Source organism: Sinohyriopsis cumingii, chromosome 2, assembly GCF_028554795.1.
Source record: "Sinohyriopsis cumingii isolate HCF-2022 chromosome 2, ASM2855479v2, whole genome shotgun sequence".
Lineage (NCBI taxonomy): Eukaryota > Metazoa > Mollusca > Bivalvia > Unionida > Unionidae > Sinohyriopsis > Sinohyriopsis cumingii.
This window is the reverse complement of record NC_142962.1, coordinates 53,119,737-53,147,695: the sequence shown is the minus strand read 5'-3', so window position 1 is coordinate 53,147,695 and position 27,959 is coordinate 53,119,737. Positions and strand designations below refer to the sequence as shown.

The window sequence follows — 27,959 nt, the reverse complement described above, 5'->3', positions numbered from 1 at the left end:
TGAGGTGATATTTGATGAGTTTAGCCTGAAAGCAGAAGTGTCGGTATGTAAAGTTGATGTTCGTTTGCTTACAAATTCTGATATAATAAACGTGCAGTCAAAGCGAGTTTCCTGAAGGAATAACATTAAACTACAGCGCTCAGAGAGATGTATTTATATATCCCTGTTTGGATGTGTGGTGTGGGCAGGGACCGTTTTCTTTTTACACATAAATGCCCCCCCCCCCCCACTCCCTTGTTAACAACTGATACAAAAATACATCAGTAAATGTACTACACTGGCTTTTGTGAATAGTTTTCTCAAAGTAAAAATACATCGTTTACCCAATATGCCCAAACTACAATTATTTCACTTGGGCTGATGGTAGCAACCTTAACAATTATGTCATGGAAAAAATAAGGTTTTTTTTCAAAGGCAGAACGCTGAAGGAAATAGAATATATTTTGGGTTTTATACGGGCAATAAAAGTTGAATATATTATGCAAAATGTACTTTAAAAAAATAAGGCATTAACATACACGAGACTGGATTTATTTAACCTAAGACACAATATTATCCGGCATCAATCCATGTAGAATTAAGAAGTTGAGTGCAATGACCCACGCCATATACTGACCCATATAGACAGTGCATTAAATAATACTTTTTCCGTCTTTATTTCTGTCTTGTCAATCTCTTTTTCAATTCCTTCTATATTTGTGCAAGATCGGCATAAATTTCTTACATTGGTTTAGATTTTTAGCTTTGATTTAGGTTTTATATAAGTCGAGAATCCATTCGAACTTTAGTCTATGTCCTGTAGGTTTTGTAACAAATTATCTGATTTCTCTCTGGAGGTTTAATTCGTTTTGCAACTCGCTTGTTTGACTCTTCCGCATTTAGATTTGTGTGTGTATACATGTATGTGCGTGTGCGTGCGCGCGCCCGTGTGTGTGTGTGTGTTCGGTAACCAGGGTTTTCTTCAATGCTGTTTTTCAACTAAAGTTGTTTCCTATCCTCTTTCTATCTTCCTACGAGTTTCTTGCTGCATTGAATGTGTCCAAATCAACTATCTAAAGAGTTTGTTGTAACATAATGCGTTAAATTCATCATGTGCCTTGTTCAGTGAGGATAGTAGATATACTGATTTGGCATACCTAGTTAAATAGTACTAAAAATTACGAAGATCCCCGAATGTTACTAATTGTCATGAATTGTTATTAATTGTTATCAAATGTCAGTTAATGTCTATGAGTTACGTAAAGGCGGAAACTGTAAACAGACAAAGTACCTGTATAGCCTAAAATCAACTATCTAATGCCTTGTACGTGTATTAATTTTGTACGTTTATAGTTAATTAAACTCGCGGTCGCTTAGTTAAACTAATGGAACACTAGAACAAATTGGAAATGATGGTGTTAAAGCAAACAGTTACCGATTTCGAAATAGTTGTAACAAAAAGCAAGATAATGATAAACATCAAAGACTTATATCTGTACAGAATCTGCAATGACTACTCTGTTTACCATCCCATTGCAAACAATACACATATATCGCCAAATATTACTTCTTAATCCCTAATTATTTCCTGATATCACAAACATTTCTTTGCTTTGCCTTCGTTAGTGTCATTCTAACCCTATCTAGTTTAAGCCTTCGCAAAACTGTAGTCTTAATGTGTCTCATAATTTGCAATTAGCTTTCAATTTCAATATGACAAAAGTTCTAAAATTGCTATACAAGTCTCTTTCATTTACAGCTATTATGACTGTATCATCTGCATACTGCGCAACATTTATTCCAATATATCTGGCAATATCTTTGTCAGTGGGTTCCAAATTAAATTCCGCAAATTTTTCTGAGAACAACAAATTTTCAAACTCATTTAAAGCAATGTTGAAGATCTTTCCCATATTGAGTAGCTCATTTATTGCATAAGACATCTCCAGTCATTCCTTAATTATTTTTTTTTATTATTGCACATCTTGTATATTAAGCCATTAAAACATGTAATACGTATATTTTATGAGATAGATCGTATCCTTTGCGAAACCATGTTTATCTTTTCTTGAATTAGAGTATTAGCATTAAGAAATGTTAATTTTTAATATGAAACACATGTAAATAACGTCTAAAGAAAGACGTGGAGTGTAATTGGATTATAATTTAATGGCAGAGAGTATTGGCTTATGCATTGTATGTTCGTTGTTTGCTTACCTTTGTATGTTCATTGTATACCATTTTGCCCAAGATTCTGGTAACAATTCATGTTCAAATACAAAACTGAAAAGAAACATATATATATATATATATATATATATATATATATATATATATATATATATATATATATATATATATATATATATATATATATATATATATATATATATTTAAATAGAATAAAGACCAACAAAATAGTGTTTATAACGATGATTCATGTTTAAAACTATCTTTTGAAACGACGAAATTCAAACAGTTCTTCTAGTAATATCGGTGAAGGTATGCATTCCTATTCAGAATATTTTAAGATCTCTCATTATCTTTGTTGTTTTTGATTTGCACATATGTGGTAATTTATTTCAAAATTTATGTTTAAGTTGATTACATTTATCCGCTGGTAAAACTATATTTTTCTCAATACTTTCAGCCGTTTGCATTCTACTATTTTCTCTGTGTGTATAACACAAAAAGCCGTTTCTGAAACAACTGATGCTTCTCTTCTTTTTACGTAAATGGTTGCATCTTGGGCCATACCATGGCTATTAGTTTACATTTTTAACTCCTTGATTTGCAATAGCTGTTTCTAAAGCTGTTTTCGAAAGTCTTCGTAATTCTGTCAGTTTTAGCTTTATCACCTCTATTACCCGAAAATAATATATTTTGTATTGTATCTATATATCATCTTTCAGTTTTCCTTTGTCAAAGTTCTTGTGTCTAGGCTATCTCAAACATCCAGAATATGTGTCCCTATATGTTTCTTTACAACCTGGAGTGTTAATTAACCGACCAGTATATTTCTAATTTTAAAGAGACAACCTTCCTAAAACCAGCTGATGGAGTCTATTCTTTTTATATTGTTTTCTTTATTAACGAACTGCTATTTTTTGTTGCGCTGTGTGAAAATTTATGAAACAAATATGTGGCTTGCCTAGGTTTATAAGAAAAATATCTTCTTTATCCATAAACATAAACAATTATGTCCTGGACGACCTCATAAGGGGGTCAAATAATGTCTTCTGCGTCTACGCTAAATCCGTTTGGAACATCGGCTGTGATTTTACGAATGTAATATCCCGGACCATTCAAAGGTATTGGTCTTTTAATCTTAACGCAATGTCATTTCAAATCAAAATCGCCAATAAATCAGTGACTCAGTCCACGAGTTTCTTCTTTAAATGTTACCTGTTGCCCGTTAATACTCAACTTGGTTTTATATAAAATATGTAAAAACCAACATGTAAGACAAAGGGTTTTGTAATAGTAATATGTTCTTGGTGATTTCTTCTGATCCTGCTCAGTAATATTCGCTACATGTATTCATCTCAAGGATGTTGTCACTGGTATGTTCGATAAGTAAATATAAACCATAGTTGTGTTCCGAGGTTTTCCGAATTTAATGCAATATTTGACAATTTAGATTCATTATACGTCCTTCTATAATCTAGGATCTCTTTATTTCTATTTTGTTTAAAACTTAAGTTATGTCCATTCACTGATGATGAAAAACATGGGTTTTGTTGGTGCAGTTTTCAGCAGCAGATAAAAAGTAGATCTATAATCCCATCCACTCTCCTGACCTAGTATCTTAAAATCTTGACAGATGTGGATAATATGATTGAAACATTCATGCAAATCTGTATTGATGGCATTATAAAATGTACATTGATATACATTTCATTTAAATCATACTTTAAAACTTTTGTTATGAAGCTGCTTAAAATCATATCTATTCGACCTCCCTAATTATGGTCTAGTCGGAAAGCGTATCACAAAGATTGTAATATTTTCTTCACATGTTTTGGTATTACTCCATCAAGTATTGAGGTATTCGTTTTGATTTACCTATTAGTATTTGAGTATATATATTGCTAAATTATACATATGTGAAGTAGCGTCAGTATTTTAACTTCTGAATTCCATCACTGTTTTAATCAACGATATAGTCCACACTACATAATATTATCACCGTACCACGTCCCCCAAGTAATAAATAAATAACATTCACCAAGTGATGTAATTCATAATAATATAATTGCACCTCGTGCACATGTATAGAGTACGGTACACACTGTATATGTTTATCTCCTTTGGCCATTTATCTCGTTGTATTTGTGTCACTGTTTCTTGTTTGTTCGCTAATGGCTTCACAGTCTGACTGGTTTAGTAATTGTTATTGTTGATATAATAGCATGTATCTGACTCATCCAATAAGTGTATATCAGAATTTTGACAGTAATGGAATCGAAAAAAATGCGAAAATACGCAGTTTACTTATTTATTTATTTATTTATTTATTCATTGGCAAAGTCAACAACGAAATTTAATGGCATTGTTTTTAAATTTCACAATAGTCAAGACAAATACTAGTAACAAAGTAACTTGAAATCCAAATTGTATTTTTAGATATAAACAACATCTTGAAAATAAACAGTCCAGCTGTGATCATGCCTGACAACCAATATTAATATCTGAGATTTACAACCAAATTCTCATTTCGTTCTAACAGACAAGCAATCAAAAATATATAGACAGATATGGCACACACAAAATAAAAATGTGTTCTCATCTGCTGACCGTCCCTGTTTTTCGTTGCCGACCCTAACACTTTTCCCCCAGGGCAGAAAAAAAAGAAATTTAAAAATAAATATATCTAAGTGTGCCGGTTTAGCCCAGTTACTTTAAGCCCTTAGTACATTCTCTCTCTCTCTCTCTCTCTCTCTCTCTCTCTCTCTCTCTGTATATATATATATATATATATATATATATATATATATATATATATATATATATATATATATATATATATATATATATATATATATATATATATATGTGCGTATATATATATATGTGTGTATATATATATATATATATATATATATATATATATATATATATATATATATATATATATATATATATATATATATATATAATGTTTTTAAGAATATTAAAAAGACACCTACCTCTCATTTCAATAGGAAACACAGATATTTTGTTTGCCTAAACATATACTTTTTATATTTTTTATATTTTAAAAATAAAAAGTGATTTCCATTGTAATATATACTGTAATACATGGGTAAATAATCCGCTTGTGATATTTGATTATTTCCTTTGAATGTTAAAATGTTTAAGTGGAAAACTTACCAAAACAATTACTAATTAAAAGTAAAAACTAGGGTTTTAGAAGTACACTGCAATAATGGAGCATATACTTTACTGAATTAAGCAACAAGCAACTGACGTTTTACACGGTATTATTTATAGTATTTAAGCTCTGTATTTAAGAAGATAGATTCCAGTTTGCACTGAGGAAGCTGTGTCGTTTTCTCTCCTTTCTGTTCTGCATCAGTCGAGAATAATATCGGAGGTTGAGGGTTGGGGAAGTAGAACAAGAAGATACAGAGAAAAAAAAAGTAACTTAAAAAGAGACAGAAAAAGTATATATACATAAACTGAAACATACATGTATATAAATATGAGGAAAAACTAAACGTAAAGTTGAAATATACAGGCAAACATTTATTCAAGTGCGTATGTAGATTACTTACTTAATTACTTATTTATTTAGGAACTGAACAAATTAAATATATCAAAGAAATCATGAGTCACAACGTTTGAAACACGCACACATACACACACACACGCGCCCGCGCGCACACAGATAGATAGATAGATAGATAGATAGATAGATAGATAGATAGATAGATAGATAGACAGATGTGCTTGACTATTTGTACTCGAATTGTTTAGGGGACTATTTTGCCTATAAAATATATTTATAAACTTTAAAGACCCACAAAACAATCTGGGCCAGAAAGTTAACATTCAAATATGTTTTGAAACTTCTGATCTGTTGATAAAATACTTTTACTCAGGCCCGGCCCTAGTATGTGTGGGGCCCAAGGCAGCATGCGAGTCCAAGGCAGCATGCGGGGCCCAAGGCAGCATTCGGGTCCAAGGCAGCAAGCGCTGAGCGCGGGGCTCCAAGCAAGAAACATTGCACTGCGAGTTAGCGCGGGGCCCAAGGCGGTTGCCTCGTTAGCCTTGTCCTAGGGCCGGGCCTGCTTTTACGAATCCCCTCAAGGACTTCAGAACTGGCAATAGGAGCACAATTGTTGCTTCCAATAATGAATTTTTTTCTCCAGTAAATGGTTCAGACATCTGCTGATCCAAGATTAAATATCTTAAGCTGTTTGCCAATTGAATAAAGGAGAACCATCAGGGACAGATGGACTAACAACAGAATTTAACAAACAATTTAAAATGAAAATGATGCCACTATTACAGACACTATAACATAATACCTTCGTTGATGAAACTGTGTTAATTTTGCTATCCAAATGTACAATGTTAAGAAAATCCTATGTAAAAGAAGAAAACAACAACGTACCGAATAAATCAGTATGAATCCAATTGTGGGAGAAGTGAAGAGACATAGTAAAGAATTCACTAGGAACTAATTATATCAGTGATAGAACAACTAGACTCAAAAGAGGCTATATAAGCATGATAGAACAGGATGAAGGTTTGCAATAACTGAATAAAACTATGCTAACAAAATTCTCGAAATAATATGGGTTAGGGGACAATTGGGTCGATAGCTTGGAAAATGCTATATATTTCTTCGTACAAAAAGTAGTGGACCCTAAGCAATAAAATCATCCTTATATCTTTCTTATACTCTCCCCTTGCAATTTCGTGATTTTCAATATGAGTAAAAAAAAAAAATACTTGGAATACTACTACTACTACTACTACTAATAATAATAATTTATTTGACCGTCAATTTCTGTTTGTTATTTCAATTCTCCCATACAGGGCCTCTAAACTTGTGGGTACAGCGATTTAGTTTTAATGCCGCCAATATAAGCAAACACACACACACACACACACACACACACACGTTTCTTCTAACTTCGTTCATCACTATTGATTCTTTTGGTAAGCATGATAAACCGAACCTTTGTGGGGCCCCAATTCCAAGGACATCGACAGACAGCGGCCATAATGAAAATGCAAAGTTTCGACCTGGGAAGTCCCTTGTTTCCAAATTTAGATTTCGTTGACCCAGATTCTACTGCCTAGCGTCATTCTTGATGACGTGGAAGAAATTCATTTGAGATACTTTATCTTTTCCCCAAAACTTTGTCCAGCCCGCATGACAGCACCGGTTACCTCCCTTAATTTAAATGTTCAAAACGAACATGTGCTTCCTAGACAGGTCCAAACATGTTATCGGAATCCCCAGTCTTAACAATAGAAAATCATACCGCGTGTTCTTAACGGCCGGATTTTGCTTACCTTGTTGATTTAGGGTTCTTGGATCGATATTTCACAAACAGAGGTCAGTCCACATTCTTTATTCGATTTTCTATCGGTTTAGTTAATCAATAAGCAAGTAGCGTAACTGTCAATCACTGACAATGTTTGTAAACATAGCAGGTCGTAACATGGTTTAGACAGTGGCAAACGTCAAGGTTTTCGACTGTCTTATCTCGATTAGTTATCACAGTAATTAGATACATTTAGCCACTCTTCACTTTCAGGATGCGGAATTTAACGGCAAAATGCCACATTGATATCAATATTGTGTCGATACAAAATTATGGAATTATGCATGAGAGAGCAGAGAGCCAGTTAACTATGTACGGAAATAATAGTTTATATGATTATAACTAAATATGATTCTTTCAGCCTACTGCAGCCAACTGTAAACGATAATGAGCCTTATCAGGGATAGGTTACGTTTTACATTTTTTTTTTTTGGTTTTAAAGCTGCAATTGTACCGTGGTGGAGTAACGAAATTATTGTATCTTTAGGCTACTTGTACACAATCTGACCGTACCGATGGCTTTAGCAGGGAAAAACATATGTGCAAGGTCATTACAAATTGATAACAAAAGTGACGAAGTCTTCATGGCAGTTACAAAATAATTCTTAAATACCTAAACATAACAATTTATCGCCTTGATGTGAAATTTGTATACTTTTATTTTGTTATGTTTTTTATTTTTTTTTTTTTTTAAGCGTGATATACTAGAGGCGCCACAATTAATTTTATAATCCTAATTTTAATTTTTTTAAAAATAATCAGTAAATGATCTACCACAAAGTGCAATGTTACAAGAAGTTGGAAGCAGATTTTGAATGTTAAGACCTTGTGAATAGTCATATTGCTTGGATATGTTATGAGCAGTTCCGAATGTAACCGACATTTTGATTTGATGTGTCAGCAGTTTTGACTAGAACGTTTTCAAAACGTTGCATGATCTCGCATACATAGCGTGACTTTTATATCAATGAAATTATATTTAAAAAAATAAACTTTACAGCATCAAAGTTATTCCGCACTTTCTCATCATCAATTGATTTTAACAATTAGTATATATTTTCTTCCAATTTTCTTTTTATGCGACTTAATTAGCGCCGCATAATTATAGTTTCACGTGATTCAGTAAAGCTCTGAGGCATGGTTTCGACGGAATAAGTAAGTTTATTTGTTTTTTTGACAATCACCATTGCACTAAAACCAAGAGCACATAAACACGTTGTGCAGATGCATATATATTCAAAGTCTCAATGCCCCTGACACAGATGTTCAAAGTAATGTGAACCTCATTAGACACACCAACAACAACAACAACAACAACAACAACAAATCGCTGTTCGGAGTTTGAATTTGACGTTCGCATCACTAAAGTCCTACACAGTGAAATATTAATTTGGCATATGCACAATCATTCAAAATTTGACATTTTGATAAATACAATAATAATTTCATATAGCAGTTTATTTATTTATTTATTTATTTATTTATTTATTTACTTATTTATTTATTTATTTATTTATCTTTAATTTTGGAAAAGACGGGGATAGGAATGGCATCTGCTGTCTAATAGTCAACAATTTTTGTTAGCTATGAAAATATGTATATATTTTGAAGAGAATATTTATTTATACGTAAAATGAAATTCTTAACAATTCAGTTGCAACCTTGCAGAAGACGTTTTTAAAATGTATAATTTGTCTGCAGGTTTTAATAACATCTTCTGCAACCTTGCTTCTGAATTTTTAAGAATTTCATTGTACTGGTTTTTGATAATTTCATCATCTCAACATTTACTCTACTCAAACATTGGACTAGGTCACCCCACCCCCACACTCCACTGTTTACCCGAGACTTTTCTTTTCGTTAATTTGCTCCTCTTCCTAAATAGTTTTGTACTTAGTTCTCCATTTTGTGACTATAAATTTGCCTGAATTCGAATTTCGTTACACTTTTTAACGTTCAGAGTTACGTTATGTCTTTTATAAATGTTCGTTGGTACCATAAAATCGCTACACATGTAAATCACAACTGTCTTGCTTTTCTAAATTTAGTAACTGACAGGTAGTTGTTTCAACCGATGCCCATTTTCGCCGTCATCCCGTAACAAAGAAAGGTAATATATATATATATATATATATATATATATATATATATATATATATATATATATATATATATATATATGCAAATTTTAAAACGTTTTTTAATTAATGACATGTAATCATTCAGAAAATAAATGTATACAGTATGGACAGTCCAAAGTTTGCAAATTATGATGAGAAAATATGACTATTTGAATGCAATTTTAAAGTGGCATTATTTGTTTACAGTGTATTGATGGCAGCCATTTTGTTTTGAACTGTATCTTCTACATTGCGAGTACTTATGATATGTATTCGGTACAATGTGTTGTATGTTATTATTACTAATACAGGTCTTATCCCAATTTCTTTACACATCTAAAAAAAAAATCTTAGATTAATATATCTGAATAAATTTCTTGTTACTTTGTTGGTAACTTATTTCATCAAAGAAAAGTCAGCAGACACCCAGAATTAAAATAAATTAATTAAATCTTAAATTTTCGTTAAAGAAGTCTTGCCTTATCTCAGAGGAAATTTTGAAAGCAAGACTGAATAGGTTTCATTGTCTTAAATTTTAAAATTATAATGTGAGTTTGCACCATTTCAGCTGTCTCTTCCTCTGAGAAAAATATCGATATTGTAACATAAGTAAGTTAATGTAAAATCATACTTTGAGAAGAAATTTGAGATTGCTTTTTGAAATAAGGCTCAGTCATTACAAGAAATTAAAATTCTAGTTTACTTTTAATTTATACCTCCAATGTGGAAAATATTTTGGATGTATTTTACTGTTCCTAGAAGAGTAAGACTTGCAGGTCTTTGACGACAATGCATTTTATAAATTAAGATAAAAGTAAAACAAACTCAAATGTACCAATTTGTACAGAGCAAATCGTCATTTCCTCTTCGTTTAATAAAGAGACTACAATTATTTACAACAATTTCTACCATACAAAAATGATTGAAAACAGTAAATACATTACTGATAAGCAGTTATACTGTATATGGAAACATGAGATTTTCAAGTGAGTTATTTTAGATGAAAATGATCAGGTGTCATAATTTAAACTTGATCCGTATTGGTGAAATTCATTCAAATTTATATAAAGCGTTTTGAGTTTTTTTCAAGCTTTAAATAGAATACAGCATTAACTAGCTTCACTGTTAAAATACACTAATACAATAAAAAAGATTTATCTGAAAATACTTGGAGAGAGAGAGAGAGAGAGAGAGAGAGAGTTTATTAAACAAACAGTTAGTTAAAATTTTAAATTAACAGACATGAGTTCTGTAGGTGGAATAATTATTTTGCTTAAATATAAAGTAAATAAAATAGTTTTATTAAAGGAATATTTTCCATATTCAAAATATTTTGAAATAATAACAAACATAACAAAAAAATAGATAAAGCATAGATTACAAAAGGTCTTCTTACGACAAAATATTAAAACCATACAAAGTGAAATATCAGAAAGTATCAGCTATTTTTTAACTTGTATTTTGAGATAGATTAGTAATCAATCTTCTTTCAGGTGAGACAAAATGTATACAATATCTCTTTGAAGAATGCATTGCTATAATTAAATAAATAAAAAAATAAAATAATAAGTAAGTAAGTAAACAAATACTGAATTTAACAAACGTATGCTAGGAAGTCTACAGGATTTTACACATCGTCAGATAAGGCAATAATGCTACGATGGCTCACATAATTTGACTTTATTTTTAAACGACTGTAAATTTATCAAACACATTAAACTGTTAATCATATCTAAAATCATGTCACAAATAAGTAAAAATTTGTTTTCAGATAACCACTTTGTAAAAATAGTACGAGTAAAAAAATCATTCTTTATGGAGATATTTCAGATTAATTTGTTTCTTTTCAAAGACCCATGAGTAAAAATGCCATTTTCAGTACCATATTACATGTTGTTTTTTTTTCTTCTCTGCATGTCAAAAGGAGGATCTTCTAACCATTCAAAACTACAGCCAATTTGTACATTTGTTTATTGTCTTTTTGATTCTCTTCATTTAATTCACCACGATCTTTCTCCTCGTTAAATGTGCTTCTCTATTCATTCATCGGTAATAAGTATGGCCGTTTAATCTGCAATATAAAGCACTTTTTTTTTCATTTTAAACACCTATCCATATAACTGTGTTGTAAACAGTATTATCTCGAGATGCGTTGTTAGGATTTTAGGTTAATTTTATAAAACTGTATAATTAGAGCAACAGGATAACAGAACGATCAAATAAAGCGTGATTAACTGCTGATTTTATATATATATATATATATATATATATATATATATATATATATATATATATATATATATATATATATATATATATATATATATATATGTATGTATGTATGTATGTATGTATGTATGTATGTATGCATGCATGCATGCATGTCTGTCTGTGTGTGTATGTCTGTCTGTCTGTCTGTCTGTGTATGTATGTATGTATGTATGCATGTATGTATATATATATATATATATATATATATATATATATATATATATATATATATATATATATATATATATATATATATATATATTCAGATTGAGAGCTAATACTGGTACTTTGTCAAGGTAGTATTCTGCATGCGAAACAAAAGTTTATCATTTTTAACTGACTAATGTTATAGTGCATGTAGATACATTAGGACATTAACGACTTCAGTAACGGAATCCTGATTATAAAAAGACAAATGTATTATGCAATATGCATATAAAACAGATTGCAGATATTGCATTAACTATAAAAATAACATCCACACATAAAAACGCATCAAAGTTGGAAGTTATCCAACAAATGTCTTGTGAAATATCAATAATCCTAACGTTGCTAGCATTTTTGTTTAATTTCTAAACCCGTACCTGAATTAGAAGCTTGTTCGGAAAAAAGCCAACCCTAAATAGCAGCCAGAAAAAAAAAACAAAGGAAAGAAACACCGATCATTGCTATAAAAGAAAATCTTTGCTTGCTTCCCACCATATTTGTTATCGTTTTTGGACTAATGATAATATTTTTTTCCTGATAAGACTGTTCCAAGTAAAAAAAAAAAGACGTGAATTTAAATCGTCGATGTGCAACCTACGGCCTGTGACATGGTTTTGTCTGCTAATTTACATCGTAGGATGTGACTTTAAAATCGCTGATCTGGCCCGCGCCTTGGAGAAAGTCGCACACGCCTAATGTTTATATTTGGTTTCGTTTGGTGTATAGAATTGAAATTATTTTTAAAAACTCGTGCACCGAATAAATTTTGCGACTTTTAAAGCCTTTACTGTATGGTTATATGTACATACATATGAACTGAAATTAACTTTATTCCCACGATTCTTGCAACTTTTTTGTTCTCTCTTTTTCTCTCTAGTTTTAGAACGTCGCTCAAAGTGCAAATAATATCAGAAGAAATGCTATGATTCATCGAATTACCAGGTGTACATTCGTTTGACATAAGATATCACCTGTAGGGTTGGGTGTGGTCCCCACTGTTTTTTTTTTTTTCGTAAGAGTATCATATCATAATCTGATCATCGTGAACATCTGACAGGAACTTGTACCTGTCAATGTTTTAGATTTTCTTTCTCGATTTCTCTATTTCTTTCATTCGTTCTTTTTGTAATGGTGAATTGGGAAACACGTTCTGCATCCAGCCACCGCTTAATAAAATGCATGCGTTCATCACTTATTTGATCTATATTTGGCAAATAGATACATTCATAACAGCTTAATAATGAAAACAATATTGAATTATGTATTGTTGGCAGAAGCATTGTGGAAGTAAAGTCTATATCCGTCGCCCATTATTACAACCTTACACATTTTGACCTATGTTTATGTAACAGTTTTCATCTCGGGAGAGAGAGAGATAACAATAGATTATCCTTTGGTAAACAAACAAATCTTTTCGCTATTTCAACTTAAAGGACAACAAAATGAAAAATAAAAAAATAAGAAAACCAGCAACAACAACTGATAGCAACAAACGTACAACAGCATAACTTTGTTATCTGATTATTGCTTCCTTATTTTAATAGCAACTATTGCCCACAATATGCAACTGTACATTAATTTAATGACGGGATTAATTAACTAATTGATTGATTTATTGAAATTCAGCACGAAGATTCACGCCGGATTTCAATATATATTGCCTGCCAGATTGCTCTGTTGCTTTCTTGCTGGAATCTCATTCATACATTCAAAACAGAACATTTGCACAGACAACTGTTTCAAAACAGTCCGTCCTTACTATGCGTGTTTCTTGATGCAAAACGGTAAGTGAGTCAGACATCGCGACCTTTTGACCTCTTTATTAGGCCACCAAGTGACATGATGACTCATGAGCTTCGATCACGCCCCTATGTTCCTGAGCTAGTCTGATTCAGTTCAGATGGAAGATTCGGAACATTTATTTTAAAACAGTAACTAGTATTTTCATCTGAATTCAAATTGGAGACATTTGAAACTATTCGTATCTGCTGCACAAGAAATTATACACACGGTGTGGAAAAGATTGCCATAACATTATTATGTAAATGAAAACATTTGTCTTCCGCTGCCAACATTAAAATTAGGATAATGAACAATAAATAAAAAGCATGCATTTGAATATGGGAGAGTATTTAGGAAAGTCGTGTATTTCTAAAGTTTTGAAGTGTGATCCTACGAATGAGATGCTATATGCATTTGTTAGTATTACTACTTCTGTTGCAGTATCGGTTGCTGCTAAATGTACTTCTGCTACTGTCTTTTGCTTCTCCTCCTCGTACTACTACTCTGTGTGTGTGTGTGTGTGTGTGTGTGTGTGTGTGTGTGTGTGTGTGTGTGTGTGATTAGGATTTTTAACGTAGCTTTAAAAAAATTCAGTAATATCGCTACGATGTCTGCAGTGTGGCATTTTATAGGCAGACATGTAGCATGATGTCCCACCCAGTCACATTATCCTGACACAAGGTAGACCAGTCCCAACACTAACCTCTTAATGCTGAGCGCCTAGCGAGGCAGCTGTTATTTCCATTTTTGTAAGTCTTTGGTATGACTGGGTGATCGAACCCAGGACCTCCCGCTACCGAGGCGGACGCTCTAACCACTTGGCCACCGGAGCGGTCCGTACTACTACTAATACAATAACCTGGAAAATTGCGGGCGTATACTCGTAAATGCTCAATTTGGACGATTCGCAGTTTGACACAGGTACATTTAAAGTACGCGAGGCCGCCCTATAATAAAGATATCTCTCTTCTCTCTCTCTCTCTCTCTCTCAACTGAGTTAGAACGAAGATGTATTCTGAACGTCCAAATAATGCTTGGTCTAAAAAGCTTCGTCCATGCCTTACACAGCCTTGAGAAATCGCAGTTTATGGACTACTTTCTTCCAGTTGCTAAAAAGTTTAACCGGACTGACGCTGAGTATTTTAATTTCTAACGGTATTTCAGCCATTTTGATGAAATGTTTACGAAAAATCGAATTCCATGTAGAAAAGGACATCTGATTGCTTGAAGTGACACAATAGCGTTACATTCGTAAATTACATGTAAATCCCATGGATTATTCAGTCGAGCATTATTTTTGTCTCACAGAAATAGCAGAGGTGGTCTGAATGACTGACGTTTAAGGGCAAAACTAGGGGGCGCTCTACATATATTACATATTTCTGAGAGAGTGACAGGTCTAAGGTTGATTGCATTTGCAACATGTGCAGTGGAGATAATGTTTACAAACGTCTATGCGACTTTCATGTAGCGTGGCTGAAATTTCTTCGCATATCGTTCTTGTGGAAAATGTACATCAAATAAGCGCACAGCTGACCAGAAATAGATACTGCCATGCACTCGAAAAATGAGCCTGAATTAGTCTAAAGTACACAATCTTTAGCAATTAAAAAAAAATAGGCAAAACGAATTTTGCCAGAGTAGGCATTAACAGTTTCTGAAAATGCAATGAATGAATTACAAACTATATAAAATGTAATTAAAGAAACGGTTATCGTTTCGTTTTTAACAATTTACCTTCGAGGCCTAGGAAGTGAATTTGACCTATAGCAGGGGTGGGCAAACTACGGCCCGCGGGCCGCATGCGGCTCGTTAAGTGTTTTCAGGTGGGCTAGGAACAAGTCATCATTCGCACTGACTCTGTTTATGTTGCTGTGTTTATCAAATACATGTGCTTGTTTTGAAGTTTAAGTTTAAGTTTTCAAATATTAACAACATATTAACAACTGAAAATGAATTATGATATTATTTAGAAAAACCTTTTGTTTTTGCTATTTCAAATATTAATTATTTTACTTAATGAACTATGCGGCCCGCGACAAGGTGTAAATTTGTGTATGCGGCATTTGCACTGGAAAGTTTAGCAATTTTTGTTAAAAGAATTTTTATGCACAGCTGATGCAAAGCTAAGATGTATACATTATAAACCAAATTACATCCATCAGTCGTTCATCGAATTATGAAATGTCTCTTTTAAATAGACGGGATAACCAGTGAGAAAATCCTAAGAGACTCTTTTTCATTAAAAATCTAAACGTATGCAGACTATGAAACTGCAGAGCGCCACCTAAATTAATGTCTAATGCTGGTGTTGGCGGAGCATGCGGTTTTTATGTTACAACAGTTTCAGTTGGTTAAGAAGTTGTCAATCATGCTCTCGTCCAGTATCACATCGTTACATATTTGTTGAACACGAAAACAGTACGTATGTGCTGGCGTACATATTTACTAGACCATGTAATGTAAATTATTGTTTCATTTGGAAATTTCAAAAAGTCTTTTGCATCCTGATTTTTGATTCTTTTATATTCGCATGATTTGCATTGTGGAAATTTTGGCAATAACTGTTATCTAGAGTCATTGGACATGTTGCGTTAAGGTACACGTATAAGGGAGGCAACTCGTAATAGCACCAACCTGTCCAATTGCAGGTCTCGCGCAACACTTATTTTGAATTTAATACACGCCATCGTATAAGTTAATAAAAAGAATGAAACTTTATAATTGACAAACTCTTTATAAATAAAAATTTCTGTATAACACTTTGCAGACAGACAATAGCATAGAGGGAAAAGAAACGTGTTGCAACACGGGAATGCAGTTCTTGTCTCGCAATGGTGAACTGTCTTAAAACACGCAAGAATGGTATTAAAAGTGATTTTGTGTATCTCGCATTAAAATATTATTATGCATTATTTGTATAGTCTATCAGTTGCTAGTGCCAAGGTAAAGTAATGTAAATACCTGTCAATGCAAGAATAAATCTGAAAGCACTTGACATCGTTTTAGGTTTGTGGAAAGCTGAAACAAAGAAAATAGACTAGGTAGATACCATTTTTTTCTGCCAGCCATGTTTTAAGATCCAAAATTATATCGTAAGTTATTAGTTTTTTTACGATATTGCACACCTTCATATTGCACTCACGCGTAGGACAAGTGTGCCCAATATTGTATTAGGAACTACTTTGTAAACAAATCAGCTACTCTCGTGTAGCAGACGATTTACGTTTTTATTGATTAAATTTGTATCTGAATGAACTAAAGCAGATGTTTCGTGGACTGCCACATACCAGCTACTTTGCTACATTCCGCGTTAACTTTTTTGATACAATGTTTCGGATTTCGGCGATAGACGCCAGAATTCATAAAATTGCTTGGTACCTTTAAAAAGCATGCAAGTTATAAATTCATAAACTGTCTCCTTTAGCTGGTAATAAGAATGGCAAAAATATACTTACAGTTTTACATTCTGAATTGCCTCAAAATGTACTTTCTTAGTTCAGCAAATCCGAATTACATGATCCATGTCAAGAGTTCTCAAGCTTGATTACACATTTCGAAATTGTACTGTAATTTCGACTATATTCCAAGTGTAATTACATCCTCCTTACTGCACCCAAAATGAAATAAACATTAAATGCAATAGCGTCTTTTTGATAATTGCAATTGCAACACTTCATATTTTTCCCACATTATGATTTCAAATAGTCAATGACAGAACAAACACACTTGCAGATGTAAACACGCTTCTCCCGCGCTGCTTAAATCCGATGTATTTCATGTACAATTTGCACAGATAAATCCAGTCCATAATCACGAAAAATCGTAGAATCGACAAAAATACCAAAATCTATTCATTCCAGATCAAATGGAAAAGTTGTTGCAATGCGCAAATTAATTTCCTAAGCACGATGAATGTGAAACAAAACAAAACCAAGCAATAGAAAAGATATTCAAAACTCTCAATTTCTAGCAGGGGCCAGAACTCCTGAAAATGGAAAATACAATTTGTTCATTTTATTTTGTAATGTTTTACGGAACATTTCAAGGAATAGTCCAATTAAAACTTGTGGATAAACCATTTCCTGCTTTATCCATAGCAAAAATAACAAAAAGAAACAAGAAATTAGTAAAATCGCAGAAATTATATAATTTGCAAGAAGCTTTGCTTTTCGAACAACATCGGCATGCAAGCCGCAGCCAATGAACATGTAAGCTAAGAAGTTCGAACAACGATTTTATTATTCCTTGCAGTAAGATTGTTTATAACAATGCAATAATTTCTAAGAATTTCTGATATTTACATTGTAAATATTGTGATACCGTAACTATTCACGTGCTCTCTATATTCTTGAGAGAGCTGGAAAGGCAAGATGTGGATGTGCCAGGGTATTGCCAAAAAAGAAGAAATCTCTAGTTATATCAAATAGCATTTCTTAGTGAGCGTCTTCAACATATATAGATCAAAATTGTTAATGGACCAAATATATGGTTTGATAGTTTCGCGTTTGTTTTCAGGGGGCGTAGACAAGTTAATGCTTTAGACAAGGACCGACAGAGTCCTTCGAGTAATGATGAATGTTAAAGTGATTAATATTTGAGTTATGGAAGTTTTGCTTTATTATAAAGCAGGTAAAAATATTGGTGTATTAAAACTATACGCAATCAGTGGCGTACTACAGGTAAATGGCGCCCGGGGCGACGATGATGGTCCCTCCAACGATTTTCCTGCAATTTATTTTATATCAGCTGTTTTGGCACCCAAGATCTCTGGCGCCCAGGGCAACCACCCCTCCTCCCTCCGTTTCTACGCTACTGTATGCAATACCCGTCTTAGTGTTCAATATTGCTGTTATAATTTTAATTATGTCATAATTATATCAGACCTCAGACAGATAATAAATCTTACACGTGGATACAAAAGTTTCCTTGTCTGGTTCTCGTTGACATCTTTTGTGACGGTTTCGTTGTCTGTTAGGCATTCTATAGTTGCTCGCTTCTCGGTGTAGCTATGCGCACGCCAAAATTCGCCTGTAAGAGATAACCCTTAATGTGGTATCATTTCGATTATTGCTACTCATTTCCAGAGGGAAAAGCTTCCGTAACGTTATCTTGCTATACTGAGGGCCCGGAAGTGTCGTTTTGTTTTAGCAGTCAGACCTTCACTTCAGCACAGTGAAAAGACTACACACTCTCTCTAGGATTTCAATGTATATCTGAGCTTTAATTAAGCTTGCCGTGAGTTTTAAAACCACTTACAAAACGGATAAACCTTTCTCTAATGAGCTGAAATCTGTCTGTGGTGCTGAGTCAGGTAGTCATAACAAGTCACTGAGACTGCTTGGTAGTTCATCGAGTACGTTCCTGGCAGCTTTATAGGAGTCTAGAAACAGTTTCCCATTTGTCTGAGTTGATAAAAACGTCCATATATTACATGCGGACTTAATGCGATATAAATCAGGTAACACAGTTCTCCACGCTCTAATATGAATACCAGTGTCGTGTGACAGATACTAAATCGAGAGTCATTTGCTCCATATCCTATTTCATATGTACGGGGAGGCTTTAGAGGTTATACAAACTAGGCTGTTTTTTTTTTTTTTTTTTTAATTATAACTCATTAGCATGGTGACGTATGTCCGTTATGCCGACAAGGCAGCTGCCGGGGGGGGGGGGGGGGCAAAATTATAGGAGCGCAGATTTTAAGCAGGAAATTCTGACTTTGTAAAACAAATTTATTTAGTTTTTTTTTTTAAATTATATTTAATAATTATGAACCAATTTTTAAAGGCGTATATGAGTTTGAAATCATTTTTTTTTAACTTCTATTTTGTTCTGAGGGTGAGGCTGAACTCCAACAGTGCCTAGGAGGCAAATTAATAAATTCGTCACAGTTTTAGCACGTTCTTATGCAACATTCAATTAATAGCTTCATGAATGGTAATGGAAGCGGACTGTTGTCTCGGTCCTATAAGTAATCATTATAAAACGGACTTGTTTTACATCCTTAAAAATTATTCATCCGCTTGTGAATAAGGAGGCGAATATATCTGGATATTGGTCGGTAAGAGTTATCACGCATTACGGTAGGTTATGACAAATACTCCTAAATGCTAGAAAATGTCCCCGAATAATCTCAAGCACTGCGACGTTTCTTATTTAACTACATTAAAATATTTGCAATAATGCTAGTTACATGTTCTCGTCCCAAACACATCTGACTATTCATATGTTCTAAGTTTAAACGTTGCATTTTTTAAAAAAAACTGCAAGCAAACAAAAAATCCTAAAATCACATTGAAGTCTAGCTTATTAAGGACTTTCCTCTCAGACTAAAAATAGGCCTTTCTGCTCAAAAACAGAAAGGTTATATGCCTACTTTTGCCGACGGGTCTCCACAAAAACAAGGTATTGTTGCGAAATGTCACTGGAACCATTTCGGGACCAAGTAAAGTAGTTGGTCACGAAACTACCCAGTGCAGTTCCACAATCAGGAAAATTAGCGAACCGAGTAGGGACCATTTCTGGACCAGTGAGTAAAGTGAAATATGACTAGGTAATGTCGAAGATGTTATTATTATTATTATTATTATTATTATTATTATTCAATTGTAAGGAGGTCAATTATTTTATCTGGTATATATTATGATGTTTAATTTGTGAATATTTTATTATGCCAAGCATTTGCAATACAATTTATAAGTTTGTTGGCGATGTCCATTTTATATATATATATATATATATATATATATATATATATATATATATATATATATATATATATATATATATATATATATATATATATATATATATATATATATATATTACGTTTTCCAGATATGGATATATGCTCAAGTTTGGTCGACTTCTCTGACATGGATAATAGTTTGGTAGGAGCTACAGTCGAGTCCCTAAAGTCGGGAACCTTAATGCCTCTCATAAAGGAGGAACTCCGGCTGAAGATCCAATCAAGAAGACTCGGAGAAGGGAAGGATGAACTGGAGGTGAAGTTTGACCAACCCATAAAACCTGCGGTAAATTTAGGCACTTTTAAATCCAAAGTATCATTTAAGATTTAATTCAAAGCTTTTTTTCCTGAAATTTGCAACATTGCAAATTAGGACTGTTATTTGAAAAAAATAAAATTAAAATATTGTCATTTTGTGTTTCATAATGATGTCGAAGACAACATCCTCCTTATCCTACTAGTACAATTACTAATGTTAAATAATAATAATAATAATAATAATAATAATAATAATAATAATAATAATAATAAAATTATAACAATAATAATCATCATTATTATTATTATTATTATTATTATTATTATTATTATTATTATTATTATCATAATAAAAACAAAAAGTACTATTATTATTATTATTATTATTCAAATGTAAGGAGGTAAATTATTTTATCTGGTATACATTATTATGTTTAATTTGTGACTATTTTATTATGCACAGCATTTGCAATAATATTATATAATTCAGATTTTGAAGTAATTAAAAAGAATCACCTACTCAGTAAATGTCATGAATTACAGTTTATAAGTTTGTTGGCGATGTCAATAAATGGAAATAAACTAAGGTACAAACTGTACGTAAGGGACCATTCCATTGGCCTGGTTGATTTGGAAGTCTTGATACAAGGCATTTGAATAATCCATGCTTAAGTGACCACTCCATTGTCCTGGTAGACTTTGAAGTCAGGATACACGTCATTTCAATAATCGAATTGTTTATATACCTTGCAGAGAGAGAGAGAGAGAGAGAGAGAGAGAGAGAGAGATCGAGAGATCTGTGAATGTAGTTTTAGATGTTAAACTGTTATTATGTATTACAACTGACTTACAGCTTACTGACGAAGAAAAAAGACGAAAGGAAGAACGAAAAATCAAAAACAGAGAGGCCGCCAACAGATGTCGTGCCAGGAAGAAAACGCAAAAGGAACAAACTTTGCAGGTAACGGTCACTAAATGAAAATGTGGACGATTGTAGATGAAATTATTTCAGCAATTATAAAAGCTTTTAATAATTATTACAAAACAAAAAGAATACGTAAAAAATAAACTTACACTTCCAGCTGTTACCCAAACATTCTGTTCAACGTACTAAGTTAAGCAACACATACCATATATAATCGCTTATAAGATTAGTCCAACTGCAAATTGCATAAACCCAGATCTGCATGCGCATCATGCTGGGTCTATGCAGTTTGTTTGGAGTACAGTACAACAACAGTACAATCAGTACAACACCAATAACGTTGACCCTGATGTGCTGACACATTATGAGACGACATTTCAGGGCCTGTGTTTTGCAGTTAGACGGTATGTATCTAAGGGTTGTAATAGAACTGGTTTAGGTTTAAACGTGTGGAGAACTTCAAAGGTTCCCAATAATGCACGTGATGTATGAATCACATTTCAAGGAGATTTATAATTACGATGAAACTTACTTTTCAGTGACAAAAAAAAAAACAAATCGGGTTTATACGAGACACAAACTAGTTATTGTAATATAAAACCAGTCTATAGTCACAAACATGGAGTTAAATATGTCGGTTTGGAAAGCTATTTATAAAACGTGCATTAACTTTTACTTTACTTTCTTTGCACCATGTAATGCTTTTAATAGTCATATTATTATATTGGCAAAAGTATTGGCCTCTTAAAAATTTAGTAAATGATCACGAGCATTAGTTTTAAACGTCTACGCTGAATTATTTTGAATCCCAAATCGCGCCTGATGGAATAGGAGCAAACCAATGCCAACATATAGTTTGTCTTTACTCGACGAGGAACGATTTTAAGATCTTACGAACATTACATATAAGAAGAACATTGCGTTTTCTCCTTGAGAGCTACAAACAATTTCCAGACATGGATATATTTTAAAATACTGAGATGATACTGTCTTTTTATCCTTAATAACAGGACATGCGGAAACTTCAAGAAAGAAACAAGGAGTTAAAAGCAACGGTCCAAAAACTAGAGTGCGAGAAATCGAGTTTGCAGAAATTGCTGCAGAATTCGAGCAGATTCTACCTTCCATCTAACAAAGACATGAAAACTAGTTGGGACAGCTCACCAGACAGCAATCGCGACTCATTATTCAGCAAATATTACCCCATGTCGGACATTCCATCTAGTACCAACTATCCCTGTTCACCATTAGACTCTTCCTCAGACCCTAGTAGCAGTCGGCCATGCTCACCTGAGGACGGTATAGTTCCCGGTTCCCAGCCTCTTACCTACCTTTACAACAGTCCCGGTTTCCTCAGTCCGTGTTCACCCGACGAGCCAATCCCCGGGCCGTCAAGTTGTGAATCTGGTTTTGCACCCAGCCCTTCTCCAACCATAGAAGAAGATAAGAACATTACTTGGTGGCTTCAAAACATTCAAAAGCAGTTGTAATGATCTTGTACGTAAAAAATGCTTTTTAAAAACAAAATCATGGCTTTATATATTTTCTTCTTCTGATTTTATTATGGGTAATGATATACGGCTTAAGTTGAATTTATTACGGAATGTGAATGTATTCATTGTTTGCATTGAATTTTCTACCTCATACAATAAACGTTTTATGCAAACAACAATTCAGATTACAGGCCATGAGAAACCTTTTAGGGTATCAAAGATTGTATTGTGTACAAAATATACGTAAGATTGTACGAGTTGTAGGAGTATCAAACGCGTTTTTGTGTACTAAAAGTATTTCACTAAAGATCTTTTTAGCGTTACTGTAAGCAAATGAAAATGTTCGTTATTAAACGCATAAACATTTACAAATTGCAAACTGCAAATTAAAGTAGTTTCTCGCTTTGTGAAGTTTTTTAAAGGGCAACCGAAATTAACAAAGTAAGAATGTTTTATGTTATGTTATGTTATATATATATATATATATATATATATATATATATATATATATATATATATATATATATATATATATATATATATATAGTTAAAATAACTGTAATTAATGTAACACGTACCGTCTGCACTCAGTTATATGTCGAATCCAACTGCCAACAACATAAACTCTATCTTGTTACTCTTTGCAAACTGGATAGACCCAGATTTCCCGGCGACCTTTGCTACAGTAGCTCTGGGTCTGTGTAGTCTGCAGTTGGACTTGATTTATAAAGGAGTATATACGGTAATAATAGAAACTGTACAGATGTTCGAATATAAAAGGAGGAATTTTACAAAGATTTGCTGATTAGATTCGTAATGACTAGTCGTTACAGCATTGTATTTAATGCTAATCATGCAAAACTCGGTAACTGAGTAAAAAAGATTATTGTCTCAAAGACATTTTTTTTATTAGTCTTGGTTATGAACACAAAACGAAATCATGTTAGCATGGATAAAATGTCTGTTTCCTGGTGGGATTTGAAAGCTCGGATGAGAGAGAGAGAGAGAGAGAGAGAGAGAGAGAGAGAGTGTACCTTTTTAGTTTGTTAGTAAGCATTGCAAATGACAATTTTTTTATACAGGGCATTAAAAGTATTAACATTTTTTTTACATTTTGTTGCTGCTCCTACTTTCTAGACTCTACCCAGAAATTGTATTCCATAATTCTTTCACCTGGTAATTTTCGTTGTGACAAAGGTTTACCTGTATTTCAGTTGTTCTTTTTGTTCTTCTGTTTCTATTGTGAGTAGTATCATATTTTTCTTTAAAAACAAGAGAAGAGATTTTTGTTATCAATTTCGAGATCATTGAAGCTTGTTTTAAGAATTTCTAAAACATTTTGTTCAACATTAACAATTCGGAACACGACTGTCAATATTTAGCATGTTGAATTTGTATATTCATTCACAAAGCCTTTCCTCCTTTTTACTGACCAGCACTTGTGTAAATAAGTTTGATGTCCATTTTCATAAATGTACGTGCCATATTTGTATACAGGAAAATACATGTTGATGACTGGTGACGGATATACACTTTGTGCATATAATGTAGAAGCAGCATTACAGAAACTATTGTGGGATATGTTGTAAATAATTTTAAAAGGAGTGTGTATATTTTTTAAAAGTTTACCTAGAGTGACTTGTAGCGTTTGAGTTAGATAGTTAACACTATATAGCCCTTTCTTAATATTTACATACCGAATGTACATTTTTATGTCACTAGATTCGTGGCGTTGTTAAGCAATTTCCCCTGTCTGTCTGTATGTCTCATGTGCTGCATGAACACGTTACACATCCACGCCGAGAATAACGAGTTGGATACAGAGGTCTTTCCTGTTACAAAAGCCAGTAACTTCACCAACACCAGCATGTGTTCAATTTATACATTTTCTATGTTCAGATCTGCTGAATATGTCAACTGATTTTCACCCATTGGACCTCAGCAGCAGAGAGTCTCTCTGCTGCTACCTCTCACACTCTAGCATCTTGTCTGTTATCCTGTCATCCATTCACGTAGCTGGCGAGTGATCTGGATATCTTGGTAGCGCTAATTGTAGACTAACCATACACGCACACACACACACACACACACACACACACACACACACACACACACACACACACACACACACACACATATGCGACAAAGCAAAATGTAAAGACATGTTTTCAAAACGTATTTCTTTCTATGGCCATTCATTGGAAAGATAAAAAGAGAGAAACCATGGATGAAAACCTTTTTGTGATTCATCTGCTTTAAGATATGCCCGGGCCCCGGGTGGCTGAGTGGTCTAAGGCGCTCGCCTTTACACTGAAATCTCACCTCTCTCAGGTTGGGCCCGAGTCTCGGCTCTGCTAAGGTAGGTGTGTGAGAAAGCTTGCCAGGAGCTTCCTGTGGGTCTGTGTTTTTCCCTTGGATTGTTCCTCCACCAAATATACTGGCCGCCATGTAGCCTATCAATTGCTGAACAAAATGATATTAAACACATATAATCCTCAGAAAAAAGCATAATATATGCTCTACTCATTTTGTCATTTATTGCATGTCAGATAATTGGTTTAGTTTTCCAACTTTTGAACTTACATCACAAATAATACATTTCATAAAGAAGAGACAGGGACCCATCACTCACAGTCTCTAATACATCACTGCACACTTACATTATCATCGCTCATAATTTCTAATACATCGCTACACATCTACTTTATCATCGCTCATAATCTCTAATACATCGCTACACAGCTATGTTCCCATCAATATTACAGAACCAATAATTTGTCAGTCACATTTATTAAAATGAATGTAGCTGGACACTATCTTGGTCAGTTTCTTTCTCTGTCTGTCTGTCTGTCTGTCTGTCTCTATCTCTGTGAGAGGTTTCAGTCTTTGTCGTTTATCTTCGTTTCTTCTATAAAATCATAACCGCTCCGGTGGCCTAGTGGGACATCATGATACATGTCTGCGACATGATGCCCCAGTGCTAGACATCACTATAAACTGCCAGACATCGTAGCGATATGACTGAAAATTGTTAAAGCTACGTTAAAATTCCAAAACTCTCTCTCTCTCTCTCTTCTATAAAATCAAAGCATTGTGAAATCTACTGGAAGAAGCATCACGCCGAATTACTTACCGTGAAAAGGCTAAATACACAACATTTTACATACTTTTTTAATAACTCGATTTTAGACCACCTTTAGTCCAATTTGTGTCGTGTTAGCAAAATAATAGCTTTTAAAAGCGGTGGAATGATGTTCTTACATTTTTAAATTTTGTCTTGCCATTTAATTTCATGTTTTATTCACCTGTTTATCAAATTTACAAAGTGCCACCATTACGTTATGTTGTTCTAGTCTTAAGCGTTTATGGTGCCTCCATGTTAAATGATTTGTTCTCAAATTTATGTTTTGTTACATTTTTTTGCTTAAAGTTTAGAAAAAGGAAGAATATAATAGCATCATGTTCCAAGTGTGAGTTAGTACATGATTTTTAGCATGCAGGTATATAGCATTTTACTTGTTGTACATGTTTTATATTTCGGATTACAATTTCATGTTTAATGGCTTCGTCTATCAATGTTTTGGAAAGACTACCTCTTAAAAGACATGGTTTTACATTCATTGTGGTCACAAAGTTGTTTTGGTGTCGGTCAATACCTGAATGTAAAATGTCATGTAAATTTTTATCTAATAACTGTGTTCCATTTTGCTGTTGTTCACATTTTGTATCTTTGCATCTTTGTTACTTTAAATTTTTTTGGGACAAAAGGTACTCCATCAGATATATGTATATATAATATGTTAAATAACATGAGAGAAAAGTTATAGTAAAACAATGATGTTTTTATCTGGTGCTAATGAGGAAAAGATAAATAATTTTGTTTTGTAAAGTAAAATTGTTTATCTGTAGCCTAGAAATCTTGAAACGATATTTTGCTACAGTTGTTTATACTTTTGTAGTCTCTACTTGAATAAAGTCCGTGTAACGGCAAAATGTTGTTTTGTTTTAAATGCTTTATAGCCCTAATGGTCATATACTAGAAGAGCTTATGGGATGGCCTGTTGTCCATCATCCATATACCGTCGTCCGCGTTTAGCATCAGTTTGTTAAAATTCCTCCACCTAAACTACTTGTAGGATTAGTATAAACCGGACACACATATTCATCCCAAAGTGCTGCTCAGACATCCAATATGGCCGCCAAAGCAGCGATCTTGACAATCGTGTTATTGTTATTTCTCCTAAACGGAATGTCATATCGATATTGGTTTATCACCACAAAACTTCTTATAAAATCTAATTGGTCCTAAATGAAAACAGTTATGCGTAGACATCTAATATGACCACCACAGCGGCAACGTTGAAATCTAATTATCAATGTTAGTCCTTAATGGACGGTCATATCAACATTGGAGTCTCACTGAGAGACTTCTTACGAGCTTCAGTTAGTCCTAAATGAAAATGGTGCTGGTCTGAAGTCCAATATGGTAACCACAGCGCCACAGCAACCATCTATAAAATATTATCATACTTTCCCTACCTGAACGGAAAGCGTATCGAAATGGGGCTTCGGCCACAAGAGCTCTTATGATGCCTAGTTGTAACTAAATAA

The 27,959-nt window shown here is 33.2% G+C and overlaps 1 protein-coding gene across 1 annotated transcript; it reads left to right on the top strand.

The window, feature by feature from the left end:
- The first annotated feature begins 7,458 nt into the window (after positions 1 to 7,458).
- LOC149804866 (uncharacterized) lies at positions 7,459 to 23,784 on the top strand. The gene is made up of 4 exons (XM_089945403.1): positions 7,459 to 7,552; positions 20,762 to 20,958; positions 21,784 to 21,891; positions 22,866 to 23,784. Exons 2-4 carry the CDS (start codon positions 20,764 to 20,766, stop codon positions 23,343 to 23,345), a joined length of 783 nt encoding a protein of 260 aa, XP_089801529.1. The 5' UTR covers positions 7,459 to 7,552; positions 20,762 to 20,763; the 3' UTR covers positions 23,346 to 23,784.
- Positions 23,785 to 27,959: the final 4,175 nt, after the last annotated feature.

Excerpts from the sequence above, each read along its gene's own strand:
- LOC149804866 (XM_089945403.1), top strand. The coding sequence starts at position 20,764 with ATGGATATATGCTCAAGTTTGGTCGACTTCTCTGACATGGATAATAGT. Across the intron at positions 20,959-21,783 it reads ACCAACCCATAAAACCTGCG|CTTACTGACGAAGAAAAAAG; the intron begins GTAAATTTAGGC and ends ACTGACTTACAG. Across the intron at positions 21,892-22,865 it reads AAAAGGAACAAACTTTGCAG|GACATGCGGAAACTTCAAGA; the intron begins GTAACGGTCACT and ends CCTTAATAACAG.